This window comes from Polyodon spathula, chromosome 5 (genome assembly GCF_017654505.1).
Source record: "Polyodon spathula isolate WHYD16114869_AA chromosome 5, ASM1765450v1, whole genome shotgun sequence".
Taxonomy (NCBI): domain Eukaryota; kingdom Metazoa; phylum Chordata; class Actinopteri; order Acipenseriformes; family Polyodontidae; genus Polyodon; species Polyodon spathula.
In genome coordinates, this window is record NC_054538.1 from 18,174,439 (window position 1) to 18,199,372 (window position 24,934).

The 24,934-nt window shown below is 36.1% G+C and overlaps 1 protein-coding gene across 1 annotated transcript; it reads left to right on the forward strand.

Annotated features, from left to right (window-relative positions):
• The first annotated feature begins 690 nt into the window (after positions 1-690).
• Positions 691-15,076, forward strand: LOC121315664 (gremlin-2-like). The gene is made up of 2 exons (XM_041249940.1): positions 691-927; positions 13,736-15,076. The coding sequence occupies exon 2, from the start codon at positions 13,737-13,739 to the stop codon at positions 14,235-14,237; it is 501 nt and encodes a 166-aa protein (XP_041105874.1). The 5' UTR covers positions 691-927; position 13,736; the 3' UTR covers positions 14,238-15,076.
• Positions 15,077-24,934: the final 9,858 nt, after the last annotated feature.

Sequence of the window (24,934 nt, forward strand, 5' to 3'; positions counted from 1 at the left end):
TAAAGAGCAGTTTTATTACTTTTAGAATAAAACAAACAAAAACAAATGTATGTGTTATAACACAAACTGTGCAGTCAAAGGCTTGATTTAAGCAGGACATAGGTCCATATATATATATATATATATATATATTATATTATATATATCTATCTATATATAATCATATATATATATAAAACAAAGAATGGGTACCACAGGAAATCATGTCTATGCATCTTTCTTAACTGAATAGCACTACTTAGGTCTCTTTCTTCTTCCGTTAAGCATCTGTAGGTTCTTTGCTTGAATTTTATATTTATATTCTAAATATGCAGGCATTACAAACACAACGCTTCAGAAGTGATCTACAGTAGCTACAATCAGACACTTAGGAAGTGGATATATACCAGAAAGACAGTGTTGTAATCAAACAATCAAAACCAATCAAAGAACCTAAAGAAAAGGGAGACCAGTGATACCAATCCAAACTGACACAAAAACCTTGCTTAGCATTCCTTTAAGAGCCATGCGGTTATAGACTGAGAAAGAAAGAGTGAAGAAAGTGACTTGGTGAAAGGGAGGCAGAGAGAGAGAGAGAGAGAGAGAGAGAGAGAGAGAGAGAGAGAGAGAGAGAGAGAGAGAGAGAGAGAGAGAGAGAGAGAGAGACTTGGTGTGATTTGTTTAGTGATCAGAGCCAATGGAAACTCCGTGATCACTAAAGTCTGTGATAACATCCCCATGCACATGACTGAGAGGAGCCAGAACTGAGACTTCAAACAGCCACTGCCCTTCCACTCCCCTTACAGCAGAACGCTTCTCATGGGCATCAGCAGCAGTGTGAAGACTCACCAGGGGCTCAGAAGTGAAGATCCTCATTGACTGCTACTGCTTCTGGAATACCCTCACCAACACACCGAGCCAGCATTGCAGGGATATCGTAAAACAAAGGTAAAGCTTCAACGTGTTTATAGGGTTCTGTTTTAACTTGGGAATATTGATCATGCTTTCTGCTTGTAGGTAAGAAAGTCATAGTATAATATTACACAATAGTAACAATAACACTAGTAACACAATAGTAAAATAGTACTTATTTTCATGTAGTATTTATATTAGCATTTGTAATTATACTATCAAATGAAACAGAACATGTGCTGCTTCTTTCAGTGGGTTGTCGGAGGGGATTCTTACACAAAAACAATGTTTTTCAAAACTTTAGAATATGCTCAATAGATTGAGTTCATGTAATTCCCAAGCGAACTTGTACATTCAGCAAGAGCGCTGCAGTCATGTTAGAACGAATATTTTTGGCTATTTATATTTTTATTTAAGTCAAAATTGTAAAGCAAAAGCTGTATTTATAACAAGTGATTCAAATTTCTGTTACAAAATTGGTTATTCTCTATTAAAATTAAAGAGCAAATTTAGACATGTATGTTTGAAAAAAGTTAACTTGTAATAATAATAATAATAATAATAATAATAATAATAATAATAATAATAATAATATGTACTGATGAATATGCTTTGTGAATAAAAATTAAGGATCAGTCTAAACAATTTATTTACAGGCATTTATCAAAAATCTCTTGCATGCTTGGCGTGGGAGCTGCGGGGTTAATGATCTGCTTATTTGTACTTCGCTGCTCAGCTGGTGACTGCTTCTACCTTGTACAGTTAGCTTGCTTGGGAAAGAGGATTTGTAAAAAAGAACATCTGTATTTTTGATTCTTAAATCAAATTTGAATCTTTTTTATTTTTATTTTTTTTTACAGCATCATGCTGTTTACTGTTACCTCAGGTCGTTAGATATCAGCCAGACAATCCCCTACCACGCTATTGTAGTTAAAATATGTTTTATAATATTTGTTTTGCTGCCATATTATGTGGTATAACACATTTTTTAAATGACAGTGTATTATCCATATACAGTAGATAAAACACAATGTCACATTTTCAAAAACAAATCGATTGGTGTTTTGCTGTAAAACCATTAAAAATAAATTCTGCCTCTATCATTTAGATGATACTGTAATTCATATTGTTATTAGTTTGCTTTGTTAGCAGATTTTGAAGTTGTATTGCATATAATATTTAATTGTCAATAATGGTCAATGTGAATTGGACAATACACTAAACACCTGTCTCATAGCATCACAGATAGCTTCAACAGATAACTGTGGATCCACATGATGTTACCAGAGTCCCTGTAATTAAAATTATATACCAGAACTGTATATTGTTGGATCCACTTCTTACCTTTACCTGTAATCAACCCTATATTGGGAAAGACCATTGAAAAACAGTTTGGTGGGTTTACAGACAATATTTAATATTAAAGGGTCTTTTTTGTGCTGTACCTTTTGGAAAACGGTTTACTATAAATTGAGTTGAATGCTATTCTACAGTATCATACAGGACTTGAAAAAAAAAAGAAAAAAGATATATACCTTTTTAAATCTTATTCCAGGATTTTTTATTTGTTCATGTAATTGACATAATCATTTTTACATACAAAGTCAAGGTTTAAATTCCTTAATGGCTCTTAATTGATTCTTAATCTCCTGTCTGGTGTGTATGCTCTGCATCGGAAGATAACAACGTGCTAGCATTGTAAACAGTGTCTCCAGGTTCTTTACTGCTGGTGAGATTCTTATAGACTTACATTCCAGGCAGAGCTTGTCTGAGCCAAGCAGCGGTCGCACTGCGGTATAAATCTGCATGTGTCCTGCAGCGTAGTCTTCATCAGAGCATTTATAGCATAGGCAAGGCAAAGGTTTTGGTCAATGCTTTCATTTTGTTCAGGTAGACTGAACGTTCACTGGTCTATAGCCAAGTCCAGCACTGGGACTCATTCTGCAATGCCAGCATCGTGTACGACAGATGATTCAGTTTGATGTGTGTTTATAATAGCCGTTGACATCTTGATGGATGAGATTTCAAAATGAATAATCTTGGAATTTGTGGGACATACTTTTGAAAACATCGACAAATATATTCCAAATGCCTGTTGTATTAACTTTGGCGTCTTGCACCAGTGAGTATTTGGCACAGTATGTTTGAAACAGTATATTTGCTCCAAGATTTATATTGTCTTTGAGAATAACAGTGTATACACTTTTGAATAAGGTTTTACTTATTTTTTAAGATGACCTGCATCTTTCCCATAGTTAGGGCTTACAGTTTGACTGGGTTGCTGTGAAACTGAAATATTTACGATACATTAAAGCCCATAGGGAATTTACTTGTCTTTTGTTGTGTTGCTCTGCAGAAAAGTCCCTCCTGGTTTCAACATTCCAGGTGCTACACCCTGAATAAACTGAAAAGACTTTAAAAAAAAAGATGATAAGATAATATTTTCATTATGTTTCAGTAAATAAAATTCTTATCTTCTTTGCTAGAAAAGGTTTGTTTGTTTAGTGGCCTCTGAGGTGTAAACATTTTCTTTTTTTAAATTAAATGTACCAGAAATAATGGAAAAGTCAGCAAGCACAACGTACAATAAAAAAAAAAAAGTATTTTGTACAGTAAATGCTGTGTCTCAGACATGGTGAAGTGCTTGATTTTCCATCCACCTCATTCACCTTGCCAGTTAGAGAGAAAGGTAGCTGAAGTGGAAGACATGTAAACTGCTGTGTGTGCTGCAGTCTAAGCACTTGCTGCTGTTGCAAAGTTCTGAAGCGTCACCACTTCTAAACCACAGCTAACCAAAAAAGGGAAGTGTGTTATTTATTTTATACCATGTGTGGGAAACAAAGTAGTTGGTGAATGGCTTTTGAAACAGCATGTGCTAGACCTTCGTACGCGCTGCTATCTGTCAGCTGCAGTTGATTACCAAAGCAGTTTGTGGTTTCTACAAGCCTCCATCCAAACATCCTCAGGCAAATCTTTTGTAATGACATTTTGTCTGTTCCTAAAACACCTTGTAATTCTGTTTTCATACCAATTTAACTGGGGGACATATGTTAACCAAAAGGTATTTTAAAAACAGGTCTGAAGGAGATTTTGGAGCTTGCTTATGCCCTCTTGGGGAAGGTAAGGGAAGCAGGCCTGGGACAGGGAGATGTAAGCATAGTATGGTGAGGCCCATGTGGCACAATGCTTACCTTGGTCATTATATATGGGCTATATTGTAAGGTGCAACATTATTTACACAGAACATCCTTGAGGTCTGCAGCTCTGTTACAAACAATTTGTTGCTTTGGTTGTTTGTACTATATAAGTAATAATGAGCTATTTTTCAACTTGGTCATATTAACTATTGTTTTCATGGTTTGCACCTGGATCTTGTAATACTGTATTTAAAAAACAAGTTTTGATTTCATTTAGAGTGTACAGTCCATTTTTATTAGCATTCTCAGTGACGACCCCAGGTTATGAGGTGAAGCCATTGCTTTCTAAGTGTATTCAATAATATGGGGTTGGTTGCATTGTGGAGAATGTGTCACCTACAGTACAATATGTCTAAGAAAGGAGGTCTCTATTCTTAATGCAGACCAAGGGATATTAAATAGCCAATGTAGGGACAATGTGTAATCGTATATGGTATGTTCGGTACCTTGTTGGGATGTTTCTTGCAAGGGGTTTTAGGATGTTTCCCAACCCATCTTGGAGAATTGGGGATTGTGACATCACCATTTGTGCATGCTTTGTTTGTTTTATTTTTTTTGTTCTGTTGAAATTGTTTTATTGAGATAATGTTGTGTGTCTGCTAGTTGTTTATGCTCAATGAGTCAGCATTTGATTGTGATCCAGAAGTGCTAAAAGTTAGTTTTTTGTGTGTGGAGTATTTCTTATTAAGGGCATATGTATACTCTCAGTGGAGGTGCCAGTAAGCCTCACAGTATCTCTCAACAAGGCATTGGACCTCTTTATTTAAAGAGTAGTTCACAAAAGTACAAAACTCAGCCTGCAAAAGTAATGTTATGACAATTTTTTAAAGTATAACATTTTGGGACATAAAGCTTCAAAGAGTTTCTCAAAAAGAATGAACATCTTACTGAAAGCTAACGAAACAGCAGTCTCCTCTTACACAAAAAACATAACTGAATTCAAAATAAAACAATAAAAAAGTTTACCTTCAAAGCTTCAACATCCTTGTGGCACGATGGCTTGATGGTGACATGCCCAGACCAGGAAGCTGACAGAGACAGGCACTGCGAGTTGATAAGCTGGTGCTCATATTTATTATATTCAAACAAAAAAAAAACACTTTCTCAAAAACAGCTCAGAGCCAAAAAATAAACAGGCTGAACACAAATAAATCTCACAGCACAAAATATACCTCCACCCACAACAAGTAGTGTGCAGGTGCTTTCAGCATGTGTAGCAACTGTTTACTTTCTCTTTTTTAATTTCTCCTTCTCTCTCTCGCTCCCATTCCTCCTTCCTGAACACCCACCCCAAACACACCAACAGGCACTCTTATATACACATGGCCATCTCTGAATTAGCTGAAACGCCATCCACACTACCAAACAATAACACACACACACACACTTGTTATAAATAAACATAAAACAATACATTTTAAATCATAACAGTACATCCTCACAAACCATTCTTTTAAATGCACCTCACAATAATACATTAATAATAACAATAACCCCATCCTCTTTTAATTCATAATACATCTTTTTTTTTTTTTATAACCAACACAAACCATTACTTTTTATATAAACAAATACCATACATTTATTTACAGGCAGGGCTTTGCCCTACCTCACTAATTACATACAGGGCTCTGTCCTGCCTGCTAAATATTTACCTGCAGGGCTCTTCTGCCCTGCCACAGTTAAAGATGTTCATCTTGAGAACCTCGAACGAGCAGGCCGCAAACAAAGTGAAATGATTAAAAATGTGACTTCAGGAAAACAACGGTAAAGAGGATTTAAACAGTACACTGAGAGAAGTGCAGCCTTCTGTAAGCACAGAGAGTGTAAAGCTTGCAATATCAGATTGGTGCCAGGCCCTTCACTGTTTCAGTCTGTCATTAATGCTGCCCTCTCCCGCGGGCCTGTTCTGTTTTACACTGTAGTATAATTCCTTGCCGACTGCTTGCAACATTCTTCCATGGTTCCCTGTACTTGTATTGCCTTTTATTTTACATTCTAGTTTGTTTGTATTCTTAAAAATCAACTTCAGTTGGATTTCCTCAAATTCTGACCTGCTTGACACTATGTACTGTAAGCAGAACATTATATTTATAATTGCTTTGATTCCTGTTCCCAGATGTCGTGGAATGTTGTTGATCTAAAAATGTTATATATTAGCACATTTTTCAATCTAGTCACAAAAGTGCAAAAGAATTGAATACTATTTTGTTATATAGAGTGATTTTAGTCGCATACAGTGGATGTGATTTTATATATAAATCACATAGGTTTATCTCACTGTGTGTATGAAACTTAACATTATCATATATCCCTTATACAATATATGACTAAAGAAATCTGGTTTTTATTTTCTATGTAGGCTATGCATGTGTCATAAGAGGGCTAAATGCATGCTAACCAAGACTTTCAAATCAATTTTATCATCCATTTACCTTAAATTATGTGTAGAAACATTAGTACATGTTCCCCCTTTATTCTGCTGAGATTCTTTTGGTTCTTCACTTGATTTTTTGCTTTAATTCAGGAACTGTTGATCTGCTTCAACAGGCGAAAAGGGGAACCAATGATAATGTTGCTAATAATGTTTAGAACTCCTTTTAAATGCAGTTAATCTAATAAAATGCAACAGTGTTTCTTCTGTTGGTCTGAGCTTACTGTACTTAAGAAAATCATGACTGAACTAGCACTAGTTGACACTGCTGTTGGAAGCCAAAGGTTGAAATGGTGTGAAATTGCTTTATCCAGGGCACTCCACTACACAGTGGGGAGAAGCAATGTGAACAAACTTGTACTTTCTCTGACCATGCTGTAACTGATGTGTGGATAAACAGGGCACTGCAGTCTCCAGCACTGTCAGTCTGGGACCTTCCATGATGAATAATTGCAGCTAAAGGCAGATTTGTAGAAAAAACAAACATGATCTGTTTGAAAGGATATGTGCCTTTAGAAACACTGTATACAACTCTATTGCAGTACATCAGCATTTGACCCTTTTATCTCCTCAGCTCATTTTGATTTAAGAACAGGAAATAATCCAAAGCTTATAAAACTGACTTTTTTTAGAAGAAACCGAAGGACAAGAGGCATGTGTCACTGTGAGAACTCTGCCTCAGCAGTTTCTAATTTTATTTCTAATTTACCTGTACCTGTCAACCATCAAACTAAAATTAACCAGTAACCAGGTATTTCAATCTAACTGTCTGTGCAGTGTTGCTCACTCTACAACTGAAGTTTTTTTTTCATAAATACTTCTGTGCCAATAAAGCTAAAATCTGACAATGCTTTTGATAACTGGGCAGGAACAGACAGTAGTTGTCAGGCATAAAAGGTCATGCAGAAGGTCTGTATTACAGCAGTTGTGTGGGAATGCTGGGCCCAGAGGTCAAGTTTCAGCAATGCAGCCGTATTAGGGAAGAGTAGTCAAAGTAGAGCAGTAAAGGTCAAAGTGCAGCAGATGTAGATGCAATGCTGTAAGCTTTGCACTGAACTCTAGCACTGAGAATGCAGCTGTAGAAGACTGTTCTTTTAGAGGAAACTTTCTCATGTCAGCCCTTTAATTGTACTGAGGTCTATGTCCTGTGCATATTGGATTGTGGAAGCAATTAAGTTCCTGCACCAAACATGTTTTGCATTTGGCATTTATCACAATTTAACACTTCAGCAAGTGAGTTTATTTACAGATTTTACTTCTTTGTCATTAATTTTAAATGTCAAAAAAATCTATTTTTTACTAAATGTCATTTTCAAGCTCGAAATATTCTTGAATGAATGCTTTTTCAAAGCAACATTCAAGCTTGATTCTCTTAGTGAAGTCACATACAGTAATTAAAATAAATAAATGAACATTATCAAAACTGCTGAAAACAGGCATATTTACTTGAGCCTGTTCTGGCTCTGGATACATACGTTAATGACTGTAGGTCATCCAGTAAAATGTTGGTCTCCATGAAGAATTAGTTATCTTGAATTTATGTCTGGAGCTGGCAAGTTCTCCTATGTGATTGTGTGGACCACAAACGTAGAATATGTCATGAACTGTAAATATAATAAGTTATGATTGGCTAACTTGCAGAGTCTTCTAAAGAAAGGTAGGGGCAGCTAGAACGATGCATTCAGCTTCACACATGTCAATTGTGTTACATAATTAAGGTGATTTAAAGATTCAAAGACGCTATTGATGGACATGTCAAAGCTGTTTTACTGAATACATAATTGCCCAAATAAATTACCCCCACATGCCCAAACATACTTGGTGGTAAAGTTTTAATCTATGTCATTTAGTTAAATAGGCAATAATTGGTTTGGAATTGGAATGTTGTTGGGCCCTCCTCCATGCAAAATGTTAAATAGTATAAATGTAAATAAGACTGCTGGCATGAAGCAAGCTGTTCTGATGTTCATTAAGAAACACAGCCTAGTCAGTCGGTCTAGACGAGCCGTTCCGTTGTTATTAGTAAAGATCACAAGTGTGATTGTGTAGGAGGTATATGTCATTATCACACGTCAGGCGGCTCCAGTGGTTTGGTAATGTATCAGTATGGGATTTAGTTGTTCTGTTGCAAACAAATATGTTTTCTGGGAATCACAATTAGTTGTTATTGAATTGGAGACTGTCCCATTTAGGGTGCACAATTAGTCTACTGAGTTTAGTATTGTAATCATTTTCTACAGCCTAACATGATGTCTGCATTAAAGGGGGCATCCACTTGTTTTTTTTGTGTGTGTGTGTGAGTGTGTTACATGGTCCTGTATGTTGCTACAACTATTTAAGTAACGTCTGTGTGTTGCTTTTATTGTATTTTTTTTGACATTATGACCACTTTTGTACACTATTAAATTTCAGTCCACTGTGCTGTATTTCCATGATAGCTTCAGTAGAACTTCAGAACTACGTTTCCCATCATCCTCCTTCTCCTGTATGGATGATGGGGGTGATGGGAAATGTAGTTCTGAAGTTCTACATGGGTACAGGATACATGTGAAGCCATCATGGAAACACAGCACAGTGAACTGCAATTTAATAGTGCAAAAAAAGTAGCCAGGATGTCAAAAAAACACAATAAAAACAATACACACACCTTACTTAAACAGTTGTAGCAACATATAGGAACATGTAACACACACACAAAAAAACAAGTGGATGTCCCTTTTAAAATTCTGTTTTCAGCTATAAAGCCTTTCTCTTTCCCTTTCTCTGCCACGAAGGAGCAGCCCCCCCCCCCCCCCCCCCCCACAAGTTTAGGAAATTCTAATGAATCCATGGGATGGAAACAGGAGACATAGATCAAAGGTTGCAATTCCTATTGCCTGTTCAGATCTATTTTCTACTTTTCTTCCACTTTCTAGTTGTTCTTTCAGCAGGAGCTTTTCTTAAAAAAATGCAAAGTTTTCGATTGATCATAGATTCAATTTAAGCAGGCTCTCCCATCTAGTCCATCACAATGAAACTAGATCTATGCTGTTTAAACTGTGCAGCCCTCTACTAGAGCACCTGCAGGAAGTGGCACTGTTGGCCTGCTCCTTGTTCAACAACAGGCCCTCTTCTTCTCCAGTGTGGGAAACCTGAAGTTTTAGACCTCTTCCTTCACCTTGGGGGCAAACTCGCTTCCATAACAGTGAAAAGGAAGACCTCCAAGCAAGCGTAGGTTAAAATGTCTGCCCTCTGCACATCACATAACTACACATTCTACCTGATTTCTGAAAGGGAGACTTGAGAGAATTACAGTACTGTACATAGCTTCATCTGTCTCTTGTATTAAGAGGTGTAGCTGCAGGACAAGATCAAGCCAATCTTTATGTACTTCATAGAGATGGCTTTCACATATCCCTTGAAATGTAAGAAACTATTTGAACGCTTCTGATTCCAGTCAGCAGTGGAGAAACACCTACTTTGACTCTACTAAGTCCTTAGGTGCTCCTATACATTGGCTATTATTATAACCATCAGGGATCATCACAAACAATCAGGTCCTGAAATCAAGTCATTATCAAAGCAGATGGTGCCCAAAGCATAAAGTCTTGGAAGGCTCACTTTAAATAGTAAAATGTGGTCTTCAGGTTGACTCAGGAAGCTTTCTGCAGAAAATGATCTGGTGGGCAGTTCCCGCTGTGTTGGGTATAATTACTTTAGTAAAACTATCTGTTTTATGAAGTATCTCTGGAGGTGTTTTTCACCAACATTTTGTCAAGTGGAATTTGAGTACAAAGGGATTGGTGATTTTGACATTATGTATTAGCATCAATGTCCTCATTTTTGAAGGAATAGCCTGTGCTTTTTTTTCCAATCAGTAACATCTGTTGCAAAGATGCAAGGCTGATAGACAGAGTTACTTCAGTTCCCTTTAATAATAATTTGAGTGTAGCTTCATTGTTCCCGCTGTGCTTGACAAAGTGACAAATTCAGCTTAATCTGTCTTTTCCTGTCCTCATAGGAAACCATTTGAAATAGTTTAAAGTTCTAAGGGTAAGTGTCCGGTGACTGGTTCCTGTGGCCTGGGACAGGGGGGCTGGGGTAGGGAGATTGCAGTGACAGTATCATACAACCGCATTATACTCTCCGTTTTACATCAAACACAGATGGGGCACTGAAGAGGAAGCAACATCCAGGGCCAGGGCCAAGTCATTTTATGAACTATAGGCGCCAATCCAAATCCAAACTTGGGCTTTAAAAGCTAGCGTCTGATATTTATTTGTCTCTACTTAGAAACCAGGACCAGAGGACACAGCTGGAAATTAAGTGGAGACAGGCTTAGGATAGAGGGTAGGACAGTTCTTTGCATGGGGGTGAGGGTATGGAATGGGTTAACTAGCCAAACTGTTGATGCTGAATGATCGGAATCTATTATGACCTGATAGCTTTGAGATCAACCAGTTTCTAAGAATAGGGCGGCATCTGCTCCTGTCGTTCATCATTTCTGATGTTCCTGTGTTCTTATCTGCTTATGTTTAACAAGTGTACATATTTGTAGCTTGGTTAATGGCTTGATTTTGTTGTTGTTGTTGAGTAATATCAGAAACCCACAAAATGCAACTTTAATTTTAACTGATACATTTTCAAAAATCTCTTTTGTTTCAAAGTGCATACAGATTTTTAAAGTAAATATCTGTTTGTTTGTTTTTATATTTGAATCAAGTAAAACATTTAGCCTTAACTAAAATATTGAATTGTATCCCCCCCACCATTAAAACCGTATTGAACAAGCTCATGCCACATACATTATTTTGGAATGAGAGACGTTGAAAGGACTAGGAGGTACACTTGTATAATGTCCAGTCTTGCACGGCTTTAGGCTAGATTTGCATTATGAATAACTCAAGCTATACAGTAAGCCTGGTAATGCCAATGTACACCTAGTTTACTTTTACTTGTGCTGTAATACCACTGTTAATATGTTTGTTAAAAAAAGGAAAACAACACAAGTAATTTCAATAAGTGCCACTTGGAATGAAAGAAAACAACATTACAAAAATGTCATTTTAATCTACTTACTGTTTAACATTACATGAATAAAGAAAATACAAATTAATTAAATGAACAAAACTGTGCTGTTTCTTCTTCCTCTTCATTATTATTATTTATTATTATTATTATTATTATTATTATTATTATTATTTCAATTACATAATATACCCAATGCTACAGAAAGGGCTGGCGTCAGCATCCAGGCAACCCGGGCCCTGTCGTCAGAGGAGGGCCCACACACATACAGTAATAAAACTGCAAATATGAGTAAATATACTATTTCTGTGTCAGCTATCCTACTTAAACAGCATTGAGGGCTAGAAACATTTTGTTTTCACTAAACTAAATTAAACTATATGCATGCAATGCAGTGAAACTTTTTCACTCCTTTTTATTTTCCTGCATGCATCCTGTTCCCTGAGTCCTGCCTCTTCTCACTCCCTATTGGCTTCTGTTCACCCCCAGGTCTTTGTAAAGCCAAATTAAGGGCATTCTATAATTGGCACATTTACATTCCAACAGACTTTTATTTGACAAGTGTTTTGTCGAGCCTCATTATCATAACTTTTATTATTATCATAATGCCTAAATGCCTATTATAATTATATGATTTGAAATCATCAAAAGTTAAACCAGCTGAACCTCTGGAACCTCCAAATAAAAAGAAACACAAATCTGCGTGTCAAAATGGAAGAAAAAGATTACAAAAAAGACAATATAAAAAAACTGCAATAAGCACACTGTCAAATTTTCTATGTAAATTTAAAAAAAAAAAAGATTTCTGTAGTGTGTGTTCTGTTTTCTTTTAATTGCGTACTAAGTAGACTACAATAAATAATAAAATGTGCTACAATCATTTAGTTTTAATTAAAAATGATCTTGTAAAGTAATGTGTAAAATTTATTTTGTGTTGCTGGCAGGCTAAAGTAAAAAGAAAGTACACTACAGGTATTCATTTGATTTTACAACTGTATTTCTTACAAACTTATGTCCAGTTTATTGAGGGACTACTGATCATTAAAACCTTTTTGATACAAAATATTTTTGATTTGGGGGTGGGGGGGCACTGGAGGTCTATTGCCTGGGGCCCACAAAAACCTGACACCGGCCCTGGCCACAAAGCTCGTTTCACTAGTTAAGTGAAAGGGATTGATAACACTACAGTCTTTCAACATATAGGTTCAATGGTTAAATCCATGCCCGGTTGCCAGACATAAATTTCGTGCAGTAGCCTGGTGCCAGTTTAAAATAAGTCATTCACTCCCAGCTCAGCTTCTTGTAGACTGTTTACATCACTCAACCACTGCAACACTCACCACATATAACTCACTCTTGTACGCTCAGACACCACAAGGTCTAAGAATGTAGGGAATAGGAAAGGAAAGGGTAATGAGGGTTTTATCAGTGAAGGATGGGCTTTCTAAAGGAGTGCTGCATGGGAGCAAGGGAGGCCAAGAGAGGCTAAGTACTGGGGCCAAGAAATTTACAATAACTTACAGTAATGCATCTTCGGGCATTACAATACAGTCTGCCTGGCGAACAAAGTACCAGAGTAAGGGAGGTCGTTCTTTTAATTCCATTGCCATTATGCTTATGCATATATGCAATTGATTCCTTTGCAGTGCAAATGATATATAATTGCGTAATTGTTGTTATTTTTCTCCAACCACCAAGACCTCAGTGGTTTTAAAGATACTCCCTCTTAATGTCTATGTTAATTATCTTTTTTCTTTTTTTCTCTGTAAGATTTATGTCTCTGGCTGAACTTTAAAACATTAAAAGTAGCAAATGAAAAAAAGACATCGGATTAGTGTTGATATTAAACATGTAAAATGTTTATATCTCAAAACTATGATTTAATTGCTCTCAGTCAGTGATGTGTGCAAAAGGGAGGCAGAGTCTTCTTCCTATCACTCAACAAGTACATCCCTGTAAATTACAGTAATTCATAGATAATATTATATACATATAGCAAAGAAAACTGTAACAACAATTGTATATATGTATTTTTCCTTTTCTTCTTCTTCTTATTACATAAGTGTTTAAATTATCTAAAAACTTTAGAAACCTTAACAAAAACAAAAAAAAAACAAAACAAAAAAAATCACACTAAAGCCTAATTGCTTTTTTAAATTTGTTATACTAAACTAGACTGAATGTTCTTTTCGTCTTCATCACGCAGGATGTCCTGGAAGCTTGTTATTTTGTTGTTGCTGGCCGGATTCCTTTTGACGGTTGTGGAAGCAGGAAAAAACCGACCGCAGGGGGCGATTCCCTCACCATACAAGGACAACAGCAACACCTCGCACAAGCGGACTCGCAAACAGGAGGTACTGGCTTCCAGCCAAGAGGCCCTAGTGGTGACTGAGAGGAAGTACTTGAAAAGCGACTGGTGCAAAACCCAGCCGCTGCGGCAGACCGTCAGTGAGGAAGGCTGCCTGAGTCGCACAGTCATCAACCGCTTCTGTTATGGCCAGTGCAACTCTTTCTACATCCCCCGGCACATCAAGAAGGAGCAGGAGTCCTTCCAGTCCTGTGCCTTCTGCAAGCCACAGAAGTTCACAACTCTCACTGTTGAGCTGGACTGCCCAGAGCTGCAGCCGCCCTTCCGTCATCGGAAAATCCAGCGGGTGAAACAGTGCCGCTGCATATCTGTGAACATCAGTGAATCGGGCAAGCAGTGAGACAGTCCTATCAGGGTCTGCCATGCAAATAATGCTTTGTCATGAACTTTTATTTCTTCTTAAGGGAGGGATCAGTTGGAACTGATTTTAGGGGGCTCCACAACATGTATTTCAGCACAACTGAGCCCAAGCCAATTATTATTTCCAAGAAGGTGGCTTTAAATAGTAACCCAATATAAAGCACACACACACACACACACTCATATAACATTCGGAAACTGTTGCCTGTGTTCTAAAGACAGCTCCAGGGTTTAATACATACATTTATGGACATAAATAATCCCGGCAGCTTTTGACTTCTGTTGTTCTAGCTATACATTATAGCAATATATTTAAATTGTGTGCCCGATTCTGATTATAATATAGTCTTGATTAGTTTTATGTACAACTTGCTCAGCTTTTCAAGCAATAGAAATGTTTAACAGCCAGCAAGCTGAAAAATAATCATATGGTGTTTTTTTGTTTATATATATATATATATATATATATATATATATATATATATATATATATATATATATATATATATATATATATATCTAGCCTTGTGTGAACAAACTAAACATCCTTAGATGGATTCACATGACTCTTGTCTTTTCATAGTCTACACATCTGCCAGCCCGGAGACGTTTTGTTTTGAAGACTGCTGCCTGAGACGCGATACCAATATGGTGCCAAAACAGATAGGAGACTCCTTAATGAGTCTGATCGTGATAAGAGAACACAAGCTGCCTGAGTGAGGTGCCTGGACAGTACTGAGCTCCAGCTCAGACAAGTTTAGTGTCTCAGAAAAGGACTCCACTGAAAATAATGTTGACATATTGAAAAAATGAGATAAATATACGATTTAAAGTATAATAAAATCTAAATTATAATAAAAAAATTTAGAATTTTTAAAAAAACTATATATATATATATATATATATATATATATATATATATATATATATATATATACACACACACACACACACACACACACACACACACACACACACACACAGTTCTATTTTTAAATGTTTATTTTCTCTTTGAAATAATGTAATCAAAGTGTACAGTAGTTTTATTTGCCACTTGCATTTTTAAATCATTCCATTATTTCCTACTGAGGATAATCTGTTCTGTTCTGAAGGATTTTCTTTTCTTTTCCACAGTATATACATGTGCCAGATAAGAGCAGAACCCTTCCCCCTTATAAGCGATTTGATATTATGATGCTTTTACAACATACCCATGTTAACCTACAATTACGCTAATTATATTTATGTTGGCTGCTATTTACTTCTCAGATGTTAGTATATTTTTGTTATGTTAGTTTCTAAGGGGGTAAGGATTTTAAAATGACAAGAAATAGCAATACAGTCTGTGTACATTCAGTTCAAAGATTACAGTAAAGGTCATTCATTCACAAACAAAATAAATCATAATTAAAAACTTTGATATTTTACTCTGTCAGAACATTATAAAACACAAATTAAGGTTATTGAAAACATTTTGACCCTTGACTAGCAGCCCCCCTTCGGGGAATTTGTGGAGAGACTGAATGAGTTCTACCATTAGGTACCACGTCACAAAAAGACTTATCAGTGGAAACATTGATTTTTACTTTGTCCTTGTGTGTTTTGCTACCTTTTGTATTCATTGTTATTTGGCCATCAAAGGAGCGCCAGAGCTGATATAATAAATAATAATAATAATAATAATAATAATAATAATAATAATAATAATAATAATAATAATAAAAGTTTTATTTATTTAAAGCATTTACTAGGAAATGCACCCTGCAACTGAAGTCTCATTTATATATGGCATATGTCCTTTTAAACATATGTTCAATAGGATAAATGCAATACCAGCAACCTTCATGGAAAAGGATGATTGTGAGTCAAAAAAAATATATTTTTCAAGATACCTTGTCAAATAAGTACTTCTGTTTTGTTATTCTGATTCTAGTTTTTTATCCTCCCCACCTTGCTGGACCTGTCATCAAGTGACAACACTGGCAAAGTTTCCATGGAAAAATTAAAAAAGAAGTCTTTTTCTCACACTATTTTGGTAGTCCTGTCTGTACCTTTCGGGTAATTTGGGTTTCCATGTCGTTTTCTATTACAGAAGGAAATTCTCCTTCCAAATGCAAATAAACTATATTAAAATATGATGGGGTATATTTAAATCTGACATTGCATGACTACTGATATCATTCAGATTTCTTAAGCTGAGTTACCAAAGATTTATTAGTTTGTGTTGAAGAACCGCCTGCCTCATTTGCCAACAAAACAATTGACTAAAAGAGTCACAAGAAAAAAAAACACTCCAGAAAGCCAAACAAACCAAAATTTTCTTTTTTTAAAAGTGTTTTTTTGACTGCATTGTATTTATTATTAACCTATTGCACATGTACATGTATAAAATATACCCTTTTTATATACACTTTATATACATTTATATACATGTTTTAAATACAGGTAATACATCTACAATAGGCTACCCTACTCACCCACATTTTCCACTACATAATAATAATAATAATATAAAAAAATACCTGAATCCAAATTCCTCATTCTCTAATCCATATAGCCTACAGCAACAACACAGGAGACCATAGTTACCTTGTCATTGGGTAGCGTCGGCAAGGAGATTCAGAGACCAGAATGCTGCAGTGCTCTCGTGCTTTTATTTACTGATCAGCAAAAACAACAAACAAACACACACAGTACCACACTTTACCTTCATCATCACAGTTCCAAAGTATCACCTGTGATCACCCTTTTTATACACGTGTTGCTGGAGCCGAAATAATAATGTATTCAAATTTACAGCTCCAGCCGCATTCTTACGTGTTTTTGCAGGAAGGAATTTAATCCCATCCCTGCCACCAAATATTCCCCACACACCTCGTGTGCGCAGCACACATGGCCACCATCGGCCACATTCCCCCCTAAAACACCAACCCCTCCCCTCATGTCCATCTTTCCCTTTATGGATTCTTGTGGGTGGGTTGGTGATAGGGGCTGTGGTAGAGGTGATCTCCTCACCTCCTCTTCCTGAGTTGTCCCCAATGCTGACAGCGGTGCGAGGCATTCTGGCAGTGGCAATGCTGATAATGGCACAGCAGGCAGCAACAATGCTGGCAGTGGCACGTGCACTCCAGCAATGGACCAGCAGTGACCACGCTGATAGTGGTGCCGAGCCCTCCAGAGGTGACAACGCTGGCAGCGGCAACGCTGACACCAGCGAGGGGCACTCTGAAAGTAGCAGCGGCGTTGGTGGTGGCGCTGGGTACTCCTCTTCTTGGAGGGGGCAGTTGAACACAAAGTCCCAGCTGCTCTCACCTTTTTGGCACTGGAGATGACACTGGCTCCTTTGCTCTTCTCTGGATATGGCTGCTTCTCCCCTTCTTCCTCTTCGGGGCAGGTGGATGGGGTTGGATTTTTCCCTGAATGAGCCATTCCTCTGCACAAGCTCCACACCACGGTGCCCCTTCTTACTTCAAACTTTTTCTCTTTTTTTCCCCCCAATAAAGCTACAGTTCTGTCTCAGGGCAGCTATCCTGCTCTACACCATATGTGATTGGGTAGCGACAGCCAGAAAGCTGCAGTTTAAGCGCTCTCATGTATTTATTTACAAATCACCAAAAACAACAAACACAGAGTAACGCACCATACCTTCACCATCATAATTCAAACACCCTTTTTATACAGCCACATTCCCATGTGTCTTTGCAGAGAGGAATTTAACCCCCTCCCTGCCACCCAATGTTCCCCACACCTGTGCACTGGCAGGGTTTTCACCCTGCCACACATCTAGTCCCAGCTATGCTAATTTAATACATTTTTGTTTTTCTTGGTAGGTACTCAGGATAGCTGCTACTTAGTACTAGTGTTCAATGAATTGCATTTATTGCCAAGAGACAGAAAAGTCTACATTTAAAGCAATCAGCAATCAGCAATCAACTAACCTTGCCTATAAAACAACTAAACTATGAAGCACTATAATTGAGCCAAATGGCAATATTGGAAAAAATAAATGATGAATGAAAAGGCCTCTAAACCCCTCGTACTGTAAGCTTATTATTTCCTATTTGGTGAAAGAGTTTGCCAGGGTTAAATCCAGCACATCTCAGTTGTTAATAAATAATTGCTTGATACCACCCAACCAAAATAATAATGCTATGAAAGTTACACTGTTTATTATATTACCAGAGTCTGTAGTAGATACACATATAGTTTTCTTTAGAGAAAAACATTACATTGTTTAAGTAAAAAAAAAATAGCACTTCATATGTTGAAGATAATATTAAATTGTGGCTGATTTAATGGGGAATCATTGACCATTTTAGTATAAGCAGTGACTCTGCCAAAAGTCCTGACAGCCAGACTAAACAGCAGTCATTGCTTGCCTATTTAGTGTGCAAACACTAGTTTGGTGGGTGGGGCATTAGTACGGGTGTTGGTGCAAGAATATTTTCTTTGCAGGTTACATTTTCAAGTTTTTAAGTTTTTTTCAAGTGATTTACTACCTCACAGCACATATCAAACATCATATGAGGTTTTTTTTTTTCAAGATCAGATTCCCAACATGGCATTACCTATATTTTCCTAACTGGATGAATATGATTTCTGTATCTAATTCAGTCCAGCTGGCTCTATTACCCTAACAGGCTGTTCTCCCGGACCACATGAGCAGTAGAGCTCCAAATGCACATTGTTATGCTCTTCATTATATTACTGACACCATAGGAAAAAAATTAAAAAGTGGTCAGTACCCAATATTAATCATTGTCTTTCTTTCTACTAAGTTTCAAACCTTCTCCAAAAAGATCTCCAAAAGAATAGGCTTACATGTCCTTATGTATTATGTCCTATGTATTATTAGTGCCTATAGAAACTCTACACTCCCTTTCAAAATTTTCAACTTTTGTTGCATTATAGCCTGGAATTAAAATGCATTAAAATAGTTTTTTTTTTTTTTCATTTATCTATACATTCTACCCCACAACTTCCAAGTGAAAAAAATATTCTAGAAATTTGTAGAAAATCAATTAAAAATAAAAACTGAAATAGCTTGGTTGGATAAGTGTCTACCCCCCTTGTAATAGCAATCCTAAATTAGCTCAGGTGTAACCAATTGCCTTCAAAATCACACACCAAGTGAAGCGCCCTCCACCTGTGTTAAATTGTAGTGATTCACATGATTTCATGATAAATTCAGCAGTCCCTGTAAGTTCCCTCTGCTAGGTAGTGCATTTCAAAGCAAAGACTCAACCATGAGCACCAAGGCTCTTTCAAAAGAACTCCTGGACGAAGTTGTTGAAAGACTCAGATTAGGAGATGGGTATAAAAAAAATATCCAAGGCCTTGAATATCCCTTGGAGCACGGTCAAGATGATTATTAAGAAGTGGAAGGTGTATGACACCACCAAGACCCTGCCCAGATCAGGCCGTCCCTCCAAACTTGCACTTGCCAGGATATAAGGGAAAATGAATGGAGCAAAGTAGAGTAGTCCTTGAGGAAAACCTGCTGCCCTCTGCAAGAAAGCTGAAACTGGTACGGAAATTCACCTTTCAGCATGACAACAACCCAAAGCACACAGCCAAAGCTACATTGGAGTGGCTAAGGAACAAAAAGATAAATGTCCTTGAGTGGCCCAGTCAGAGCCCCGACCTAAATCCAATCAAAAATTTGAAGCATGACTTGAAGATTGCTGTCCATCAACGTTCCCCAAGGAACTTGAGAGAGCTTGAACAGTTTTGCAAAGAAGAATGGTCAAATATTCTCAAATCTAGGTGTGCAAAGTTGGTAAAGACCTATCCTAACAGACTCACAGCTGTAATTGCTGCCAAAGGTTCTTTCACCAAGTATTAACTCAGAGGGGTGGAGACTTATCCAACTATGATCTTTCAGTTTTGTATTTAAAGGCACTGACACAACAAAATCTGAAAACAAAAGTTCAAGGGGGTTTCTATAGGCATTGCGTGTGTGTGTGTGTGTGTGTGTGTGTGTGTGTGTGTGTGTGTGTGTGTATATATATATATATATATATATATATATATATATATATATATATATAATGTTCATGCCATAACGGACCCTCATTTCATAAAGTACGTCTTTTATTTTATTTTACTTTTTATCTATCTAGTACCCCAATTGGAACCAGGGATAACTTAAAAATGAAAAAATCAAGGCCAAAAGCAGTTTGGAAAAATATTCCTCTTCTTTGTCTAATCTTACCTTTTCTGTACAATGCATACAAATCTCATTGTTTTAATGCTTCTGCTATTACAAAACATGTAATCCTGCATCAGTCAGTTTGCAGAGCCCTGAAGTACAATGTCTGGAGTACAGATACAAATATGAACAACAGGTGGCTTCCTCTTTCGTGGGGTTTTTAGCCCTCCCATGTTGCAGGTTTATTTATTAGGATACTGTACTTCAATCAAGTATTAATGATCCTCAAGCATGCTATCATATAAAAAGTATGTTGTCTGGGGCTTTATCAGAATTTGCCATTTTTTATCACATTTTGAAACTTTTAAACATTGGTTCTGGATTGGGTAAAAGTGCATTTCATGAATATTGTTCTCTTCATAAAATCAGACTTTGAAATTATTTTTCTTAAATAATTGATAAATGAAAGCTCCTAAACCATAAGTCTATATCATGCATTTGACCAGAGGTGAATATAAATGTCCCTGAAAAATATTTATTTTCTTTCTATCTGATGATTTCCATAAATCAAAGTAGACCAAGAGAACCACTGAATACAGCTATGAAGGAACTTTTAAAGCTATTTCTTTAAACTGTGCGATGCTTATCTGAAAATGTAAAAAAGCAAATACTGCATGGTCTGAGGGTAAGAGCAAGGTATGTTTTTTAAAAATGTAACAAATATAAAAGTCTGAATCGCAATTGGCTAATGTGTGAGATGTAAATTGTTGGATTTTTTTTCTTCTCTTGGACAATGACCAATTTGAAAAAGTGAAGTCAGTATGAAAAATTAAGTCAGTATCTCAAATTTGGTCTATAATCTGAAAATAATTTTAGGTTGCTGGTCACAGTGAAGATTGCTGTTCCATTTTGCTGTAGGAGTTTACGAAACACTGACAATATTGTATTTTGTGTACTTTGAGATTTAAATTGGGGAGAAATAAGAGGCACAGGATTTCCAAAATTAAATAAACACCTTTTTTTTCTTAAACCTCTCAACATGCGTAAAGTGGTCTTCAACATTGACTATGTTGGATAAGTAATTATACTTTGTTTAAAAGAATACAATGTACCTTTTATTTTCTGTACCTGCTACTGAACATATGGATGTCTCCATTTGTGTATAAACACCATGCTGGATTTAACAATGTTACTGCCTCTTTGATTAGAGTAAGCAAATTACAGGAATGTAATTTAGCAATACAAAATATACAAGATTAACTATGCATATATGTAGGGTTAAGTGTGCAGCAATGATGCACTTCGGATATCACATGAGACAGAAGTAGGTTTCATAAAATCCACAAAACAACTTGAGAAGACATTTATGTTTTATTTTCTAATTTTATTTTCATATAATTAATTTAGTTTTGGAAAAAAAAAAGTCCAACTAGAAATACAATGTATTATACTGCACATGGTGATAAGTCATAATGAAATACATGGGATACAGGTGAGCTATAAAACATACAAACCAACATGTGAATACATTCTAAAATAAAATAAACACATAAATAAATGAATATGTTCTCCCTAGAAAATACATAATTAATTCTACTTTACATACATAAAATCAAAGAATATATAGCATTTAAAATATATAGTTTTAGTAACCCAGTAATACAAGACAATAATATAATTTACTGTATATATGTTCTTCCAGATGATGTTTATTTAGCACAGGCAAACAGAACATTGGTGAACTGGTAACTATTAAAACTATTGCTATAAATAAATAAAACACATAATCCTAAAATCAATGGGAGGATCATCATGGCCAAACTGTTGAACAAATCCTTCTTTAATTTATAACGTCGTTTATGTATAGCACATTTCATATTGTCCAAACCCATTACTAAAGCCATAAATACATTGTGTTTTTTTTCATTTTTGGTGGGCAAAACATTAGTTTAGAGAAATAAAAACACTTGTTGGATAGCCTCTTTGTATGTTCACACACATCAGGGTATTTGCATTCACATAGAAATTCAGATTTTCAAAAAACATTATGGCAAGTCATTTGTATTAGAATATTATTTATAGTATTTAAAAACATAATTGTTGTCATTAAGTCTTTTTCTAAAAGCTCATTCTGATATTACTTTTTTTATATTACATTGTGTTGAATTTTTTTTTTTTTCCCCTGTTTCTAACAACTTTGGGATCAGCCTTACTGGACCCCCATACCTCACTCTAGCAGAAGCATGATTTTAGCAAATTATACAAATGAAGAGAAAAAATGACTGGTGAAATGTGAATTGTAAATTGTAAATAACTGCATGGGGGTACATTCAATTAAATTGAACAACATCGGAACTAAATACTGCCATTTTTTAAAACCTTCCCAATTTGTCCAGATTTTTAGACTGATCAGTCTTTTTTCTAGGATTTCTCTTCTGACACTGAGTACTGAAAAATAAGCACTAGGAGGCTGTGTGGTCCAGTGGTTAAAGAAACAGGTTTATAACCAGGAGGTCCCCGCTTCAAATAACAGCTCAGGCACCGACTCATTGTGTAACACTGAGCAAGTCACTTAACCTCCTTTTGCTCCGTCTTTTGGGTGAGATGCTGTTGTAAGTGACTCTGCAACTGATGCATAGTTCACACATCCTAGTCTTGTATCTTGTAAAGTGCTTTTTGATGGTGGTCCACTATGAAAGTGCTATATAACAATAAAGACTACTGCGGGTAAGTGAGGTTTTGCCAATTCTATTATTTCTTGAGAAATTGTCTGGTTTTGCACCTTTTAAATCAGCTGACTCAACCTGCTTTTGTTTTTCTTTGTTTTTCTTTTCTTTTTTTTTTAAACATGTCTCCTTTTTTTGCAATTGAGAAAAGGTAGTAAAACAAAAAAGGCTAAATTTATATGGAAATGAGAGAAAAAAAACTACTGATGGTTTGTGGTGCTTAGAGACGTGGCAGTAGCTAATCTCATTTCTACTTAGTTAATGACTGTGGATATAGTACAGGGGCAGGTGCAGTCAAAAAGGTCACAAAAACACACTATTTCTCAAGACCAGGTAGCAAAATGAGTAAAACTAATAATGACATCATAAAAGTTAAACAAATGGAGGAAATAAAAGCAAGACTATAAAATGTAATTTACAGGTACATGTCATTATAAAAGGAGGGGGAATCAGACATATGTACACACGGTGCAATACAAACAACAAACAACAAATTATACATAAAATAAATCCTAATACACAAATCAAACAGAAAACAATTGACTGCCAACCAGGCACTACATTGCTCCAAGGGAGGTTTGAGCTGCCAAAAGGTAAATCTGCTTCCAAAAAATATTTTAATCTTCCATGTATTCCACCTTCCTCCCCCTTTCAGGCATACAGAGAGAACAGTTCTTAATAATCACCTATTCCCATGGCCAAATCAAAGCTGCCCAGATCATACAGTAATTAAACCTACTACTGTTTCATTGACTAAAAAACTAAATCGCAGTTGAAACCATACAAAGAAAAATTGCAATAACCCTGACCTAAATCATTTTTTTAAAAAGAGAGACCCACAAAACCTAAATTGAGTTAGACAGATTAGATACAAGATTTACATACAGTAATAGGACAACAGTAGTAACACAGAGAGAGATCGTTTTGGTAGTGATCTTTGCATGTCACGCACATTTAAATGCCGTTAACAAATAAAACCTTCTTAGCCAGATGTTTTCCTTGCCTGGTATTGATCATTAGTCTGAATTACATTTCCTAAAAAATGTAATAGATTGCACACAAACTCCTGTTAAAAATAACACTAATAGGACTAGGATGCAAGTGGTAATAGGGTCCAGTAGGTTATAGTAGAAAATATATTTTGTCAGAAAACAGGCTGCATGAATGTGTGAGGTCTTTGTTTACAAACATTTCCAATGATCCCCTTTAATCTGCCTTGCACATTGTAAATGAAGGAATTTTAGCCTTCCTGAGAGTGATGAGCAGAAGTTATCTCACAAGATTACATGTCAAAAGGAAATTCTATTAACACTACTTCTGGAATGTGTACAGTCTGTTCTTGACGCTGTCATACTTAACCAAAATGCTAAATTCTATCGACTGTGTCCAACCAATCCTGTTTCATTTGCACATCACCATCCACCAGAAGTGATATGTAACATCCTGTACACTCTCCAATCATTTAATTTTTCAAATTGCTTCCCACTCACCTCGTCTTCGTATTCCAGTGTTTTTTATATGCACATCGAGTGAAGCTGGCGATCAGCGAGTGCAATAAATTGTGTTAGAAATGGATAGATTAATGTGTTAAACCAAGTAACAGTTGCGGGGACTAGCACATATTTTTATTTACTAGATCTAAGGATGACCCAAGCCACAGTGAATCAGGTTTTGTTAAACAAAACACTTAAACCTGCAAAATTGAGATGCCATTTATCTACAAAGCTTTCAGAACGTGAAAAAAAAAAAAAAAAATTTTAAGCAAAGGAAACAGGAACTTTATTGTCAGCAACTTTCAAT

Excerpts from the sequence above, each read along its gene's own strand:
- LOC121315664 (XM_041249940.1), top strand. The coding sequence starts at position 13,737 with ATGTCCTGGAAGCTTGTTATTTTGTTGTTGCTGGCCGGATTCCTTTTG.